The following is a 17,390-nucleotide window of genomic DNA, read 5'->3' as shown; positions in this document are numbered from 1 at the left end:
TAAATAAAAGTGGGAAATGGTTTATGCATTAAGCTCTATGTAAATTGGTAATCTTTAAATATCATCAATATCCAACTCTTCATCTTCAGACTCACTATCATCAGCACCACCAAACTCGAAGTTGACATCCTCATCGTCGTCAGCACCAAATGTATCAGTCTCATTGATCTTGGCATTTTCAGGCAATTCACCCAATTGTTTCAAAGACCTAGCCTCATCGGAGTTATATTTATGTACAACATCACATTGATCGTCTTGAAAATCTCTTAAACTTACTAAGATTATATCACCTTGTCCCATCCACACTTTTTTTCTCATTTTCCCTCTAATGTGACCCATCCTCTTGATGCCATCGAAACATTGAACTTCGATTCTTCCATTTCCCAACATTTTCGTAATTTGAGCATACTCCTGTCCCTCTTCCCTCAAAATCAATTCTCTCTTTTGTCCACTATTGTCGTTCTTTCCTCTTCTTCTGTTTTTACCTCCTTTACCTTTACCTGATTTGCCCATTTTTTTGGTATCTTGTGATTGAGATAAACGTAACGGGAATTTTTCAAAAGATTTTCTTTTCAATTTTCTTTTTTTCTCTTTGCCTCAAATTTTTATTCTCACTATACACGACTGGATGGGAATGATGTTTATCACAATGACACGAAAGGAAAAGCATCACAGTTGTTCAAAGCCCTTCAAGTTTCACCCTTTCCCCTCATTGCAAAATGGATTCATTTGAAGTTGCCAATCAATTTTCAACTATACTACGAAATTTAACTCCGCAACAACAACAACTATCAAAAGCAATCTATTTTGCGTTGAAAAATGCTGATAAAGAGGATTACATTGTACCAACGATATTAAATGTATTGGAAGATCCCAAATTGGATTTGAATTCGAGATCTTTTATCTTCCAGTTTATCGACCTCTTGATGCAAGAGAGCTTTAGTAATCCAAGATATAACAATGCCTATATCCAAAGCTTGAAGAGTAGGTTGCCACAGATTTTACAGCTGGTGTGTCCGTTGAATAACTCATCTAATTTGATGATTGCATATACATGTTTATGCCATATACTGACGAGGTTTAAAGTGGACTGTGAAAAGTACAAGACTGGTTTTCAAACAAGTTCACTAGATGAACTTGAAAATCAATCACTAGACATCGATGGCAATGAAGATCCATTGATTTCTACATGGAAGATCTTGTTGCAAAGATCAAGGGCTAGCAAGATGGATTGGAAGAAGCTTCTCACTGAACATGCAATCACTGAAGACAATGTCGATGAAGATCAAATGTTCAATATACGAAAGAAAGGCAATCCAAGTACACAATACTTGACAAAGAAACAAATCATCACAAGAATCGAGGATGATCGGGAAACGCATAAACGATTAAAGGAAAATAAATGGTGTGTTAATCGTGACAAGGGTCCAAAATTCATCTGCGAGAGCGAGTTTCTCAATAATTACTGGAATAAATGCCAACCCTTGACAAAGGAAGAGAATGCCGAGTTTTTGAACAACCTTAAAGAGTTGAATGATATGGTTTTACTGAGTTATAAAGATAAACAAGTTTAATTCGCTTTCAAAAGTTAACCCCGATTTCTATTTTTCTTCTTTGTTCAACGCCCAAGCTTCGTTGATGCTCTGTAAACAATTTGAAACCCAATGCTTTGAGTTTTGAGTCAAGACAAAATGATGGCAATTTTCCCATCTCTTTTGCTTCTCATCCTTGCTCATTGTCAACAGTTGGTAAAAAGTTTCAGAGAACTTTTTCAAATCCCAAGGATTGATCAAAAGGGCACCTTCACCATCACAGTAAAGTAACGATGCCGATCCGGTAAACTCCGACAATATCAAAGGCGATTTTTTCTCTTCAGTGGCAGTAATAAACTCGTGACAGGTCAAATTCAATCCTTCACGCATGGAACTAACAACAAACAGCTCTGCCTCACATTGTAGTGCCAAATACTGGTCAAATTCAATATCCTTTTGCAACAAAACCACTGGTTGAATGACGGAAATGTTTTCAGGCAACGAATTGATCCTGGAAATTATCTTCATCACCTCCAGTTCATACAGAGGATCAGAGCCTGAGCCAATACAAATCTGAATCAATACAGTTTTGTCAATGTATTCAGGATGTTGATTCAAAAACTTTTCATAGGCGAGAAGCTTTTGTTTAATTCCTCGTAACTTGTCCAACTTGTCTCTACTAATGATAAGCTTTTGCTCACCCCATCTCTCTCTGATCAAACGTCTCCATTCTAAAACCAGGTCGCTTTGAATCTTTTCCTCAAGGGAGGGTGCATCAATGCCAACAGGTATTGTATTGACAGCAACTGTTCTGTCTTGGTAAACAACTTTATGGTCAGTCACTTCAGCATCAAGAATCTTGTTGCAGGTTTGTTTGAAATGACGCACATACTCATTGGTTTGGAAGGAAACAACATCAGCACCCAACATTCCTTCCAACAACTCAGTTCTTTGTGCTAAACAACGAAATACTTCAGAAGAAGGGAAAGAAACATGTAAAAACAACCCAATTTTAACCTTTGGTAACTTTTCTCTCACCATTTTTGGCACCAACAACAAATGATAATCATGAACCCAAATCACATTTTCCGAATCATCGAAATTGCAGTCTCCATTTGTTGCCACAAATGTTTCCACCAACTTATCGGCAACCAATTGATTCATCAACACATAATGTCCCCAAGAGTGATCCTCAAATGCCTTTGACTTTGGATCATCGGGAATTTGATAATGCAAAGTTGGCCACAATATTTGTTTACAAAATGATTTGTAGTGACCTTCAAAAGTAATGTCATCAGGAAAGATGGCTTCGCAATTATGCTCGGAATCTAATTTTGATGCAATATCTTGTCTAATTTTTGCCGAGATTGTGTCACTGGGCATGGCAATGATCCCAACCCACTTGTTTTGTTGTAAAATCCCCTCTTTTACGGATAAGTCCACCGCTTTGTTCAACGACCCATTGCCGCTCTCTGAGGGGACAACAGTCCATGGCGCAGTGTTGAAAATATCATCATCCCAAAAGTACTTTTCAATATGTGGTTTTGAAAACCCACCATAAGGAGCCAATCCTTTGTTGTGAGACACAGAGTTGTTGTAATTCTTTTCAAAACCAACCAATCCGTCCTCATCCTCATCTTCAAATGACGAGGGAATCATGGCTGAGTTATTGACTCCACTGGGGTTCTCCTCTGACGCCAAAGAGTTTAAACTGTTGTTTCCCTGGATAGTAAAGCCATAGTATTGATGAGGTCTCTGTCCTCCCAGGGTGACTTCATTGTGCAACTTCGAATGTGAGCCAGCTCTAATGTTCTGAGGTCTAGCCAAATTTGGTGTTGAGATAGACAAGTTTGTCAGTGACCTATTAATTTTCAAACCAGTCGAGTTATATGGATCAGTTTGCTTTTTGGGGTCAAGAATTGAGCTTTCAATTTTATTGCCCAAACGTGGCTTTGGTTGAATATAGTGTAATGCCGGAGACGCTGGGTACGAGTCGGGAGCACCTTCACGTTGCAATCTAGGATTGCGCTTGCTGTAGAAGAACTCATCTGGTGTTTCTGATCTCGTTGATGCGTTGGTTGCATTATTAGGAGGTAAGATGGACACTGATGATTGGTTGTTCAATAGATGTGGCTGTGATGGGGTGAGCGATGGAGCAATTGGCTTGTCATTTTGGCCCCCTGAAATTCTAATAGTTTCAAGCTTTGCACTATCTTCTTTCTGCAAGAATTCATAGTGATTTCTGTCAATTTCAAAGTGGACAGTGTATGGGAGAAACCTAAATAGTTAGTGTTATGGACATAAAGTGGAAGATGCTACTGTGGTGTACATACAATGATCCAATTATCACCGTCATTGTCGATTGATTTGCAGATGTGTGAAGATTTCAAGAAAACGTTGTTGATTCTGCGCGATATTTATACACTTTAACTCATTTTTGGTGTTGCACAAAACTTTAAAACAGCAAGCATAAAAAAAGAAAACAAATGATTGTAACCTCATTTGCCTTAGCCACACCAGCAAGTTGCTACAAAGAGACGTCATAATGCCACGTAATCGTGTTGCTACAGTACCACAGAGGGTGATATACTCTCGACTCGTTTGAGTTTCTACTTAGGCATTCCTACATTATCTTCTACTTCGCCACTTCCCCTTTTTATTGCACGTGGAATAAACTACTCCGAAAACGTTTGCAAGTGAAACACAACAATTTGTTGGGTCGCATTGGAACATATAGCTGCCATTAAATGGATCAGAAATCCTCCATTGCATCACTGTCGATGTCACTACTATCAATAGCACCCCTCTGTTGAAAATTGAATTGTATCTCATTTTGTTCCTTAAATTCCTTCTCTTGTTTCTCTTTTAATTCTTTCCGTTCTGCAGTCTCCCTTTGTTTCATCTCCTCTGCTAATCTAACTGAAACAATCACCTTCTTGAATTCATCGTTGAGAAGATCTTTAAAGTACTTGTCTGTTTCCCGGGTTGGTTTTTCAGTCGCATAGGGGCTGTAGTAAAGCTCAGCTTTCATAAAGACATCTGCATCTCTCTTTTTTTGTGCTTCCTCGAGTTCTGCTTTTTTTCGAAGCGCCAACGCTTTTCGTTGTTGAGCATATTTTACGAAATCAAATTTGAAAGGGGCCGCAAGAGGAGAACCAGACGGTTGATTTGTCCCCTCGACGGTGCCAGGCAGTTGATTTGTCCCCTCGACGGTGCCAGGCAGTTGATTTGTCCCCTCGACGGTGCCAGACGGTTGATTTGTCTCCTCGATAGTACCAGCCAGTTTCTCAGCTTTTTCGTTCTCAACACTCGTCGTCACCTCCCCTTGTAAATCATCAGTTAATTTATTCTTCATTAACTCCATTAATTCCTCTTCAAATTGAAGTCTCTTTTTCAGTTCACTGGTATCACTTTCAATCAACTTGTACAATGACTCCTCAGTTAGCCTTGACTCTTGAACCAACTTTGTTCGAAGCTGCTTGAGATCTGTCAATGGTTGCGAAAATGTAGGTGTTGATTGATATGTGTAATCAGGGGGCAAGTCTGGTAGGTAGGCGGGGATATAGGGTGGTTTGGTCTTGATATTCGGTACAACTTCTGTGATTGCATATTGCTCGTTTGATGATATATTATTGTTAGTAAAAGCCTCTTGATCTTTTGTTATGACAGCTTGAATTCGTTGCTTGTGCTTATTTGGAAAATTTTTGCTAAATTGTACTTGATCTGCCAAAATATTAGGAAGGATTCCGTCCTCTTCAAGCACTATTTTGATGTCCGAAAGTCCTGGTTTTCGTCGCCTTTGTAACTGGGTGTATTCAAGCAAGTTACCCAAGAGGTGGTTCATGTACTCTGTGGTCAACTCAAACACCTGACTTAAAAACTCCTCCGTAAAATGGTAATCCTGTGAGTTTAGTAGTATGGCAATAATCTTTGCCATTTGGGTATCAACAGGTGATTGCTCCCATGGCCTTATATGCGAACTCATTAGAATGGGATGCCTTGAACTGAGTTGTATGATGTGTGGTTGTGTTTCCACTTTCTTTTTTTCTTCGTTCTTTGCAATTTGGCAAAATCTACACAAACTAAAAACATGAAACCTTAATTATTTAACAAGTACTCAATAGCTCCTTGTACACTTCCACCAGTTCTTCTTAAAGCTTCTACGTTTCTCTCAAACTCGTAGAATCCCATATCATTCAATTGTCTCAATTGAGATTCATACCTTTCCTCCGGTGGTCTGTTGTCGGCTGGTGCATTGGCTTGTCCAAATGGATTGGCACTACCAAATAAAGCAGCCGGATCTATAGGCGGAATACCATTGGGGAATAAACTAGCAAAAGGGTTAGCTTGGGATGGAGTATTTCCTTGGGAAGTTGTATTACCACTCAGTTGATTTGTTCCGGCGTTATTATCACCACTGGCTGGACCCTCGGCGGTTGGGTTGGCACCAGGAGCAGGAAACGATGATGCATTAGAAGCGGCTGCGCCTCCACCAAGACCGCCAAATGGATTCGCGCCCCCAGCTTGTTGCATTTGCATCATCGATCTTAACATTTCCGGGTTGGTCATCATTTGTCTAAACATAGGACTCTGCATCATCTCCCTAACTTGTGGTCCCATTGCTCTCAATTGCGGGTTTTGTTGGATCATAAAGTCCAACATTTGTGGGTTAGATAACATAGCATTCAATTGCTCTTGAAACATGGGGTTTGACATCATTGAAGTTAGTTGCTCTGGATCAGGCAAATTTGAATTCATTCCTCCATCGGGGCCAAACATGGAAGCAGAAGGCAATTGTGTGTATCCAGCATAACGAGCACCAGTCAAATCGGCCAAAGGGTTGAATGATCCTTGTCCTGCTGCAATATTTGAAGGTATGTTTGATGAAGGTGTTTGAGCAGAAGAGGAAGATTCCGGTGCTGCTGCTGCTGCTGTTGCTGCTGCTGCTGGAGTAGATGCAGTGTTGGCACTTTTCACCAAATGTATTGTGTGACCGTTTTGAATCTTGTATGACTCTGCTGTTTCAGTATCCTTCAACACTTTACCTGAGTAGATTAATCGCTGACTTGGTGCTGGGATTGACGACTTCTCCGCAACCAACTCTTTTAATTCAGATATTTTAATCGATGGGTTGAAAGTGACCTCATACTTTTTATCTCCTGATGACTTTATCGTAACTGTGATCTCTGACATGATGATCGATTCAAGGACGATTTGCGATAAGGGAAGATTTTGAATCGGGTGGCGGAGACTATTTCTGTGTATTTTCCTTTTTTTTTTTTTTGCCTCTCTCTTACACTATGCAAAGAAAATACGTGTTTTGATTTTCATGAACCAAATTCTGGAGATGTGTTGTGGTGATTTGCATCGCTTTCCACAAATGTACTATGACATTGTTAAGCAGGGGTAGTGATGCCCCAACAAAATTCAACTAGAAGTAATTGCAGAGTAAATTTCAACACAATGCATTAATGAGAGTATCTATGCTTACTTAACCTCTACTTTCCAACCACAATCCAAACAACTATAGCCTTCTGTACCATCCTCAAACGTTACTTTACCTTTGCTTTGCATTAATGCCCACTCCCCCTTAGCAGGCACTTTTCTGCAAGCATCGTTAAGACATCTCGCTGCTGTCTTTTTGTACCTCAATCCACAAGAATTACAAAGTTGGCCCTCTTTTATGGACCATGAGGGCCTCCAACATGGTGAATCTTGCAGACCACATGAAATACACGCCCTTGTGATGGTCTGATGGTGATGGGTTCTAGGAGGTGTTTTTGGCAAATCAGAACGTGACAGTTTAGGAGATTGAATTATAAATTTGTGAGTGGTATTTGTTGTAGGCGACGAGGCGCTTTTACCATGGAGGTGATCCAATGAGGAAGAAGGATGAATTAGTGTTGTATGTGAAGTAAGTGAAGGTCCGACCAGCGGCAATGTATAAAAGCTTGGTAATTTGTTGACTTGAGGTGTTGGAGTTTTAGGTTGAGAAAATACCGAAGTTTGGAGTGTGCGAGGTGTTTCAGTTGGTGGTGAATTAAGTGACTTTGTTTCATGGGCAAGTTTCAAGTAATGGGGAAAATTCTTGACATCAGTCATGAATGCACCGTCCAAGTATGTGTAATTCGACTCGAAAGGGAAATTAATCTTTTTGTCCAGTGTTGGAATATTTGTTTGTAATGAAATCTTGGAACTGAGTTTGGAAGTAAAATTTGGCTTGCAATTACTGTTGAGGTAGTTGTATTTAGTGAGGTGGTAGGTTTTTGATTCCTTCATGATCTTGTCTAACAACTCCGATCTCCAGCTTTTGTCACTGCAGGTGTCGAAAAACTCCAGTGAAACTGTTGAGCAGGGGGTATCGTTGTTCTGGCTCAATGCTCTAATTCCAGGTAATTTAAGATTTTCAGGTGATCTCAAGGGTGACGAAGAAGGTGAATTTGAAGGTGAAAGGAGATTTACAAATTGTTGCTTGTTTGGGGATAAAGATTTGGATCTGAGACTTGATGGTGGTAACTTTGGTCTTGCAATAGTGGTTTCTATGACAGGTTTTGAGTGCACATTTGATGGAGGCGAAGGTGGTGCTGTTTTTGGTCTCTTGTTTGATGTTACAATTTCATCTTCAAGGGAGCGTTTGATTGGAAGATTTTGTTCGAAACTGTGTGATCTGAAACGATTGAAGTGGTTGTTCATGACTAAGCTCATGCTGGTATAATGACGAATAGGAGTTTGCGAATTTGTAGATGATATAAACGAATGACTGGGATGAATATTGATCAAAAAACGGGATACAATCTTATCAAAAGCTTTCAAGGCAATTGGGCTTAGTTTTATATGTCAATTGAGTTTTGACCAGGTGGAAACAAAATACAGAATGATCTATGCTTCAACAATTCTGAACTTGGATCAATCGACAAGCCATTCCAGGGGGGATAGAAATTGCGTTGATTTTGTGGAAAGGCAGTTTCATTTCATGATTTTGCTCTAAATTCTGATCTGGTTAAAAATCATTATTCTCAATTAGGAATTAAATTCGCCCAATCGGGAAATGCTATTGCAAGCAGAGAAGTAGAATCAGAAGAAAAAAAAATAAAAAAATAAAAAAATGGCTTGCGATTTGAATATTACACAAAATCGAGCTTTAAAAATATATAAATGGCCTTAGCGATGACACAATTATATTGTTTGCTGGCACTCTAGAAACCCCGTTTCTCTGTTTGCAAATAAGACTTGTTTTGGGACACGAGCCAGCAACTTAGGTAGCGAGGGTACTTTATTCGGGCAATCGTTCCACTCGGCGGCTGTTTGTATATTTGCTATGTGTGTCGGATGGAATGAGAAGAATGAGCATGGCACGGGAATTCAAACACAATAGTTCACATATACATTTAGAGAGTAAAAGATGTCGCTGGATTGAAGAACGAGGATTACATTTGTTAGTCGCCAGTAGCAGATCTAAAGAAATATTTGTGTCTTAGAGCTCTCTTGTCACGCTATGAGAATACAATGCATCCGGCTTACGTTGGAATGTCGGTTTCAGCAAGTTTTGAGTCTATCCAGTGTGAGTTGATCAATGAGGCAATATGTGTAGGAAAAGCTGAATCTTTTAATGATTGGCTCATGTGATCGCGATTTCACACGGAGAATCTGTTTATAGCTCGTAACTCAAAGTGAGTAATCAGGATCCGATGGAAACTTGCAAACATCTACCTCACTACGGCTGAGTTTTGTCTGAATGGGAGGATGATTTCGAACGTTGAGTATAAGAAAAAGGTGATTTTGCTCGCTCATGTGAATTTGAACTCAAAGTCATATTTGATGCAAGTTTCAAAAGCTTAGATCAAAAGCTACATGATCCCACTTGATAAGTGCTACTCATCAGAAAAGAAATGAAGACAAGTTTGCTCCCTTTGTTGACCGTGATTGGAAGTCAGAAAGTCCGAAAAGAGCACGAGGACAGCACACCAGCTCAAAATTTCGTTCCCCGCAACTGTTAGACAGTTGAAAAAGAAAGCACAGTTCAGAAATCAATGAGTATGGACTCCTACTATTCTAATGTTAGTAAAATGGATCAATGGGACCATGAAAGATTTCAAGTCAGTGTTAAAAAGCTCTGAGTTATTGTTTTTTTCCACACGTTATTTCAGCTGAAGAAATTCGTTGTTGTTAAATAATCATTCATCATTAGAAATCTTTCATTGAGGTAGTCATGAACATACATTTAGGTACCACAGTGTAACAAGTTTAAAAGAAGTAGTCTCAAAGAAAGGAAAAAAAAAATTTTCGCAGGTAGGAAATTTTGTATTGAGCTAGACACATAGAGACTGGAGATGAGGGAAAATATATACGTGCTAAATTAGGAAAAAGCCGCATGGAATGGCCCAAATTGCGATTTCGTCCATCTCCTCCATGTCTCCATAGGTTTAGTGTATATCAAGGACATGTTACGGCTCACATTAGACGGCAATTTGCTACTACTTTCCCTCGTGTGATATCTTTCCCCTCCGTCAGAGTGATTCACTCTCTTGTCTTTATTGAGTTGTGGCTATGTAACGAGATGAAAAAAAAAAAAAAAGGAGTAACTTTTTCTATCGCGACTAAAACAAAACCCAAAAAAAAAAATCATCAACCCACACTGGCTTTCAAGTTCGATAAGCAGTTGTTGGATCATTTTTCATTCTTTTCAGAAGCTATCTTATCATATTCTACACTCGCTGTTTTACCATGAGTACCTCACAAAAGCTGCAAAAGACCGAAGAGTATACTTTTTTGTCGCCACAATGGTTTTACAACATGTACTACATTCATTTCCCATTCATTATGTTGACAAGAGTAGAAACTTTACTTCTTCATGGAAGTCTACTACTTTTCATTTTCTTGATAGTATATGGAACGTACTCGTACTTGTTTTATGGGTTGATGAAGGCATTGTCTCAAGGTTATTATTTTGCATTTGGAGATACACAATATTGAATACACGGAAATCTAAGTGCTTCCCGAAACATTTGTAGAAAACCTAACTCTTATTTGAAGTTGTCCCTTTTGCGGGGAAACTGACAACAAATCAAGTGCACTGCTTGGGCTATCACAATTAAAATCTCATTTGCATCACAGTGCTCAAAAATAAAAACAGAAGGAAAGAAAAAATTGGTATAAGGTGTACACGCGTCTGACCTTTACACGTACAACTTACTCAACGCATGATGCATGATATCAAGCCAAATGCCCCTTTCAAACCACCTAGACCATTGAAAGACAGTGGAGCACATATCCTAATACCTAGAGAACTGATCAAAAAAGGTGGTGTGATTTCCAAACGATCCAGTCCACCAGTCAATACCGCACCTGTTGCTGCAAAAAGATCCAAATCAGAGTCAACCTCCGACTTAACGGGAGTGAAATGGACAATACAATGGAGGAAAAAGACAACCAAGAAGAACAAAAACTGGGATGGCGATGGGTTCGCCACCATCAAGTCAACTGCATTTGGTTGCGAAATCATTGTCAAAAATTCAGATGGCAAAGTCATGAGTAAAAAATCATTTAATCTGGATCCCGATTTGGATGACGTGATACCTATAGGGATGTACGAAATTGTGTTGGATGAAAAGATGAGTCAAGATGAACCAGACAATGCAAAAGGTGTAAAGCACATCAATAAAGTTGAAGAAGTTGTTATTGCTCCGCAAATCGTGCAAACAAAGTTTAAAAAAGTTGTGCAAGATGAAGTGCTTGAATCTAGAAAGCCGTTGTATGATGAAAACCGGGATATCTTTACCCTAACTCCTCCCCCAAATTTACTATCGCATGTATCAGTCAGAATTGATCCTATTCTTGCGTCTAAATTAAGACCACATCAACTTGAAGGTGTAACCTTTTTGTACGAGTGTTTGATGGGTTTCCGCGATTTTAAAGGACACGGATGTCTTTTAGCTGATGAAATGGGGTTGGGCAAGACATTAATGACAATAACGACGATTTGGACATTATTGAAACAAAACCCATATCCTGATCAAAAAAAGCCCATTGTCAACAAGGTGTTGGTAGTTTGTCCAGTCACTCTTATCAACAACTGGAGAGAAGAGTTCAACAAATGGTTAGGGTTGAATAAAGTAAATGTCTTAACTTTAAACAATCCCGTTTCCGATGACAAACGTGATATTATCAATTTTGGAAAGTTGAATGTCTACCAAGTTCTCATTATCAATTACGAAAAAGTTATTGCCCATTATGAGGAGCTATCCACCATTCTGTTTGATCTTTTGGTATGCGATGAAGGGCACAGGTTGAAAAATAGCGCTAATAAGGTAATGATTAACTTGACAAAGTTGAATATCCCGAAAAAGATTGTCTTGACGGGGACGCCAATTCAAAACTATTTGGTTGAGTTTTACACCCTTGTTTCATTTTTGAATCCGCATGTTTTGCCAGATATGAAAACGTTTCAGAAGGAGTTTATCAATCCTATTTCAAGGGCAAGAGATGTTAATTGTTTCAACCAAGAGATTAAGAAGCAAGGTGAGGAAATGTCACAACGGTTGATTCTGTTGACCCACAAGTTCATTCTTCGACGTACACAAGCAATACTTGAAAATTATTTGACAAACAAAACCGACATCTTGCTATTTGTTCCACCAACTCAATTACAACTAGACTTGTTTGATCTGATAAAGAAGTCGGAAAAGTTTCAGCAATTGGACTCAGGTGCAATCTCATTGTCCCTCATCAATTTGTTTCGCAAGATTTGTAATTCCCCTTCTCTATTGGCATCAGATGATTTTTACAAAAATATAACCGATGGAAGCTTGAAATTATCTACTAGCTCAGGTAAACTAAATGCACTCATACCATTGGTGTTGGAGATTACAGCACAAAAAGAGAAATTAGTGCTCATTTCAAACTACACCACTACTTTGGACTTGTTGGAGACTGTGATCAAAAAGCTCAATCTACAATACTTGCGCTTGGATGGATCAACACCAAACAACATGAGAGGCAAGCTCGTCAACAAGTTCAACAAGGACGAACTGATTCTGGTGTTTTTACTATCCTCGAAATCGGGTGGGACTGGTATCAATTTGGTTGGTGCGTCAAGGCTAATCCTATACGATAATGATTGGAATCCATCTACAGATTTGCAATCAATGTCGAGGATTCATCGAGATGGCCAAATGAAGCCGTGTTATATATACAGGCTTTTCACTACTGGTTGTATCGATGAGAAGATATTCCAACGGCAGTTGATGAAGAACAAATTGAGTTCAAAGTTTCTTGACAACGATGCTTCATCGAAATCAGATGTGTTTGATTATAGCGACTTGAAAAACTTGTTTGAAATTGACGTGGATACCAAGTCAAACACCCATGATTTATTGGGATGTTGTTGTGCTGGTGATGGGTTTATGTTGTTGCAGGAAATTGAATCTGATTCTGATGATGATGATAAAACTGCAACCACTAAAGAGTGGATGTCTGCTGCAGAACTCCAAGAAAACATTTATAAAAATGGCAATCTGACGACAACCAAAGCCGTCAAAAAGGCATTGAATGACTATCATCATTATGCTCCTGAACTTAATCAGAATATACAGTTTGATTCTGTGTTGAACAGGATTTTAAACAACAAGTTGTTCAAAAACAAATCACCATTCACCTACATAATGGAAAAAAGTAACAACCAGTAAATAGAAAAAAAAAAACGCAACGACTACATTCGTGTTCTTGTTAGACCTGAATAGGTTTTTCTTTCTTCTCTTATAAAAACTACTCTACTTACTTCTTAGCAGCTTTTTGAGCAGCCTTGGTGACCTTACCAGCCTTGTCGGATTTTTCAACAGACTTGATGACACCAACAGCAACGGTTTGTCTCATATCTCTAACAGCGAATCTTCCCAATGGTGGGTAGTCAGTGAAAGCTTCAACACACATTGGCTTGGTTGGGACCATCTTGACGATAGCAGCATCACCGGACTTGATGAATTTTGGTTCATCTTCCAATTTCTTACCGGTTCTTCTGTCAATCTTTTCAATCAAAGTGTCGAATTTACAAGCAATGTGGGCAGTGTGACAATCCAAGACTGGTGAGTAACCAGCAGAGATTTGACCTGGGTGGTTCAAGACAATAACTTGAGCATTGAAGGAGTCACATCCCTTTGGTGGATCGTTCTTGGAGTCACCACAAACGTTACCTCTTCTGATTTCCTTAACTGAAACGTTCTTGACGTTGAAACCAACATTGTCACCTGGGACACCTTCAGTCAATTGTTCGTGGTGCATTTCAACGGACTTGACTTCAGTGGTAACACCAGCTGGGGCAAAAGTAACAACCATACCAGCCTTGATGATACCGGTTTCAACTCTACCAACTGGCACAGTTCCAATACCACCAATCTTGTAGACATCTTGCAATGGCAATCTCAATGGCTTGTCAGTTGGTCTGGTTGGTGGCTCGATAGCATCGATAGCTTCCAACAAGGTCTTACCGGTAACCTTACCAGCTTTAGTTTCCTTTTCCCAACCCTTGTACCATGGACAGTTGGTTGATGGTTCAATCATATTGTCACCGTTCCAACCAGAGATTGGGACGAATGGGACAGCTTTAGGGTTGTAACCAACCTTCTTGACGAAGTTGGAAGTTTCCTTGACAATTTCTTCGTATCTGTTCTTGTCCCATTTGACTGAGTCCATCTTGTTGATGGCAACAATCAATTGCTTAACACCCAAGGTGTAAGCCAACAAAGCGTGTTCTCTGGTTTGACCATCCTTAGAGATACCAGCTTCGAATTCACCAGTACCACCAGCAATAATCAAAATAGCACAATCAGCTTGAGAAGTACCAGTAATCATATTCTTGATGAAATCTCTGTGACCTGGAGCATCAATAACAGTAACATGGTATTTTGGAGTTTCGAATTTCCACAAAGCGATATCAATGGTGATACCTCTTTCTCTTTCAGCCTTCAATTTGTCCAAGACCCAAGCGTACTTGAATGAACCTTTACCCAATTCAGCAGCTTCCTTTTCAAACTTTTCAATAGTTCTCTTGTCAATACCACCACACTTGTAGATCAAGTGACCGGTGGTGGTTGATTTACCTGAATCGACGTGACCGATAACGACTAAGTTGACGTGAGTCTTTTCTTTACCCATTTTTGTTGTTGCTATATAGATTGAATACTGGAGGAGGAAAAGAAGAAGAGAAGAAGAGAAAGGGAAAATTTTTTAGAAATGGAGAGAAAATTTTAAAAACTTGAAAAAAAAAAAAAAAAAATCGAAGTTGAAATTGAAATTGAACAGCGAAGCACATGATAGAGAGAAGAGCCCCTTTACTCACGAAAACAAAAAAAAAAAAAAAAAAAAAACAAGAATGATATGCAAAAGATGCAAAAATAGACAGAGACTTCTTCAATATGGTATAATTTCATATTTTTCACTCTCTAAGTCTATGATGCAACAATAGGATGCACTAGTAGAGCACCGTAGAATTCGTTGTAAGAAGATGTAAGTTCTACCAATTGGTCAAAGCACACCACCTTTCTAGTTTCAAATTTGCTATTAGCATCGTCTTGCAAGTGTAGTGGTCAGCGGGATGGTCTTTAATTGGTTCGCTATATATTTTAAACATCCTAGATATGCCAAATTGTTCTCAAAAAATTGAAGTTAACAGATCTGATAAAGGTCACGTGGTCTGTAGTAATAGGGCTACTGCCCTCTAGTCTTACGCCGTTTTGTTGAGCTACCATTTGCAGTCAATCCCGTTTCCCGTCTATATTGAGGTGACTCCTCTTCCAATTTCTTCAAAAGACGTTCTTGATTCATCATTGACTCGGCGTCCTCGTACCTAACTTGCGAAGACAAGTCTTCATCGTTTGTGACATCACAATTTAACCCAGCCCCTACCGCATCAGTACCTTCTCTTTCATCGTCATCTTCATCGTCCATAATAATGGTTGATCTTGATGTCATGGATGCATCCGTAAGCTTACTTCTCATTGACAGTGGCGACACGCTTCCCATTAATTTGCCATATTTCTGTTTTGGCCTAGACTTTCTCGGGGAGGGCAATCTGACACCACCACCATCATCATGATCATCATCAATGATGGTGTTTTTGCTGATTTCGCCACTGTCTTTGATTGGCCCCGAATCACCCATACTCTTGATATACTCAATCAATGATTTTGGCCGGATGTAATTGATTGGTGCATGAATACACCATTGTGGATCGTTCAATTCGGGAATTATTAGTGCAGATTTGTATTGTGATTTTTCAAATATCTCCCACAAGAAGGCAATAGATACCACAGGGATACTCCATTTCTTGGCAGCATCAATCTTGTTCTTTGCCGATAGCAAGGATACTGAAGATTGACCCGATTGATACGTTGGACAATTGAGTATATCCTTGTATGGGTATTGAAACAACTTTGGTGAATTTTTCATAAAGCTCTCTTTAAATAGGTTGACATTGAGAATTAACAAATCACGCAGCTCCGAAAATGATTCGCAGTATTCAAGGTTGAGAAACTTGATTAGCTTTTCTATATGTAACAATTCAATACCGGTGAAGCCTGTGGTTGACACTTTAAACTTTCTCGACGAGTTCATCAACCCTTTTATTGGTTGTCCCCATCGGTCCAACACCACTTTCTTGTAAAACATGCATCGTTCAATGAAAAACTCAGTCACGACTTTAATATCTCCACTCGTAACCATCAGTTTGATGCCACTGGGTAAGGCTCGCAACAAATAGGACGCTTCGCTTCCTCTGTTTGCGGGGATAATTATATGAGACATGGAGGTGTCGTCAACATCTGTAGTGATCTCCCCTTGAAATGCTTCAATACCGCCACTCAACAAATCAGATTCTCTTACCGTGAATCCAACTAGCAAAAATTTGAATCCGAGGAACAAGCTACTTCTCGCCATTCCTACAACAGGCTTTACATATTCAATCTCCTCGTAATTCTCAGAGTCACTTTCTTCGTCCCACGTTTTATCTACCGCCATAGGTCCTTTTTTTTCATAACTTGTGTGGTCCATAATGGAATTCCATATCTCTGTTCTTTTCCCACGCTTGAGCTTTTTTGGTTCTTCAACAGCTTGTCTTGGCAATTGTCTAGTCGTTGGTCTCTTCTCTTTGTTAAACAACTCCAACCAAACGTTGCATCCGTTCTCGTATATCTCCAGCGGATCGCTCGTCAATAAATAGTCATCAAAGTCCAAAGCCGCTCCTCGTAGTATGCTATCTATAATCCAAACTGGATGTATTACTGGAATACCCCATTCCTTTGCTTTGTTATATCTCGTACCTCTGGGATCAGCGCTGATCATGCAGTTTTGATTATTCAGTAATGACTCCTTCGCTACACCTCCATTTTGAGTAAATTGTTTCAAAAGCTGCTTTTCAGTGAATTGTTTCTCCTCAGCACGCCTAAAACTGGAACTTAGAAGGTGTTTGACTTGCGATTGGGTTAGCTCAACTCTGGAAAAGCAAACGCTCATTTCGCTAAATACAGGTAGCTTGTATTCATCTAGTAGCTTGTCCACGTCGTCATCACCTGTTAGCCATTGCTCGTGGACTTTGAATACAGCTTCTGTCGTGAGATATTTTATATCTAGTCGATTCTTGATACAAAATTGGTATTTCTGAGTTTTCCTATTCCCCACTATTAAATACTGCACATCAGTCATGAGATCTAGGTACTGTACTCCACCCATGGATTCAATTATCTTCATTGTTTCATTTCTCGTCGTCGCCTCAACTCCCGTACAACAAAATGTTAACCCTAAAAAGGGTTTTCTTGAATGCATGGTTAATAAAGGAATCTCTGTAAGCTCTGTCGCCTCATGTAATTG

General features: G+C 39.4%; 10 protein-coding genes across 10 annotated transcripts; 3 read left to right on the top strand and 7 right to left on the bottom strand. All coding sequences in view use genetic code 12, as the record gives it.

Annotated features, from left to right (window-relative positions):
• Positions 1 to 54: 54 nt before the first annotated feature.
• Positions 55 to 513, bottom strand: TIF11 (Tif11p; the record flags this gene model as incomplete). Its single annotated transcript, XM_036811726.1, has 1 exon — positions 55 to 513. One exon carries the CDS (start codon positions 511 to 513, stop codon positions 55 to 57), a length of 459 nt encoding a protein of 152 aa, XP_036668134.1.
• A 206-nt stretch (positions 514 to 719) lies between these two features.
• CPAR2_407760 (uncharacterized protein) lies at positions 720 to 1,574 on the top strand (the record flags this gene model as incomplete). The annotated part of the gene is made up of 1 exon (XM_036811725.1): positions 720 to 1,574. One exon carries the CDS (start codon positions 720 to 722, stop codon positions 1,572 to 1,574), a length of 855 nt encoding a protein of 284 aa, XP_036668133.1.
• A 27-nt stretch (positions 1,575 to 1,601) lies between these two features.
• Positions 1,602 to 3,888, bottom strand: TPS3 (trehalose 6-phosphate synthase/phosphatase complex subunit; the record flags this gene model as incomplete). Its single annotated transcript, XM_036811724.1, has 2 exons — positions 1,602 to 3,810; positions 3,866 to 3,888. The coding sequence occupies 2 exons, from the start codon at positions 3,886 to 3,888 to the stop codon at positions 1,602 to 1,604; spliced, it is 2,232 nt and encodes a 743-aa protein (XP_036668132.1).
• Positions 3,889 to 4,284: 396 nt separating this feature from the next.
• On the bottom strand, positions 4,285 to 5,517 carry CPAR2_407740 (uncharacterized protein; the record flags this gene model as incomplete). The annotated part of the gene is made up of 1 exon (XM_036811722.1): positions 4,285 to 5,517. One exon carries the CDS (start codon positions 5,515 to 5,517, stop codon positions 4,285 to 4,287), a length of 1,233 nt encoding a protein of 410 aa, XP_036668131.1.
• A 113-nt stretch (positions 5,518 to 5,630) lies between these two features.
• CPAR2_407730 (ubiquitin domain-containing protein DSK2) lies at positions 5,631 to 6,725 on the bottom strand (the record flags this gene model as incomplete). The annotated part of the gene is made up of 1 exon (XM_036811721.1): positions 5,631 to 6,725. One exon carries the CDS (start codon positions 6,723 to 6,725, stop codon positions 5,631 to 5,633), a length of 1,095 nt encoding a protein of 364 aa, XP_036668130.1.
• A 294-nt stretch (positions 6,726 to 7,019) lies between these two features.
• Positions 7,020 to 8,237, bottom strand: ASH1 (DNA-binding transcription repressor; the record flags this gene model as incomplete). Its single annotated transcript, XM_036811720.1, has 1 exon — positions 7,020 to 8,237. One exon carries the CDS (start codon positions 8,235 to 8,237, stop codon positions 7,020 to 7,022), a length of 1,218 nt encoding a protein of 405 aa, XP_036668129.1.
• Positions 8,238 to 10,256: 2,019 nt separating this feature from the next.
• On the top strand, positions 10,257 to 10,505 carry CPAR2_407710 (uncharacterized protein; the record flags this gene model as incomplete). The annotated part of the gene is made up of 1 exon (XM_036811719.1): positions 10,257 to 10,505. The coding sequence occupies one exon, from the start codon at positions 10,257 to 10,259 to the stop codon at positions 10,503 to 10,505; it is 249 nt and encodes an 82-aa protein (XP_036668128.1).
• Positions 10,506 to 10,735: 230 nt separating this feature from the next.
• Positions 10,736 to 13,216, top strand: RDH54 (DNA-dependent ATPase; the record flags this gene model as incomplete). The annotated part of the gene is made up of 1 exon (XM_036811718.1): positions 10,736 to 13,216. The coding sequence occupies one exon, from the start codon at positions 10,736 to 10,738 to the stop codon at positions 13,214 to 13,216; it is 2,481 nt and encodes an 826-aa protein (XP_036668127.1).
• An 88-nt stretch (positions 13,217 to 13,304) lies between these two features.
• On the bottom strand, positions 13,305 to 14,681 carry TEF1 (translation elongation factor EF-1 alpha; the record flags this gene model as incomplete). Its single annotated transcript, XM_036811717.1, has 1 exon — positions 13,305 to 14,681. The coding sequence occupies one exon, from the start codon at positions 14,679 to 14,681 to the stop codon at positions 13,305 to 13,307; it is 1,377 nt and encodes a 458-aa protein (XP_036668126.1).
• Positions 14,682 to 15,233: 552 nt separating this feature from the next.
• On the bottom strand, positions 15,234 to 17,345 carry CPAR2_407680 (protein kinase activating protein; the record flags this gene model as incomplete). The annotated part of the gene is made up of 1 exon (XM_036811716.1): positions 15,234 to 17,345. One exon carries the CDS (start codon positions 17,343 to 17,345, stop codon positions 15,234 to 15,236), a length of 2,112 nt encoding a protein of 703 aa, XP_036668125.1.
• Between the last annotated feature and the right edge of the window lie 45 nt (positions 17,346 to 17,390).

This window comes from Candida parapsilosis, contig 006372, assembly GCF_000182765.1.
Source record: "Candida parapsilosis strain CDC317 annotated contig 006372".
Taxonomy (NCBI): domain Eukaryota; kingdom Fungi; phylum Ascomycota; class Pichiomycetes; order Serinales; family Debaryomycetaceae; genus Lodderomyces; species Lodderomyces parapsilosis.
This window is presented reverse-complemented; position numbering and strand designations above follow the sequence as displayed.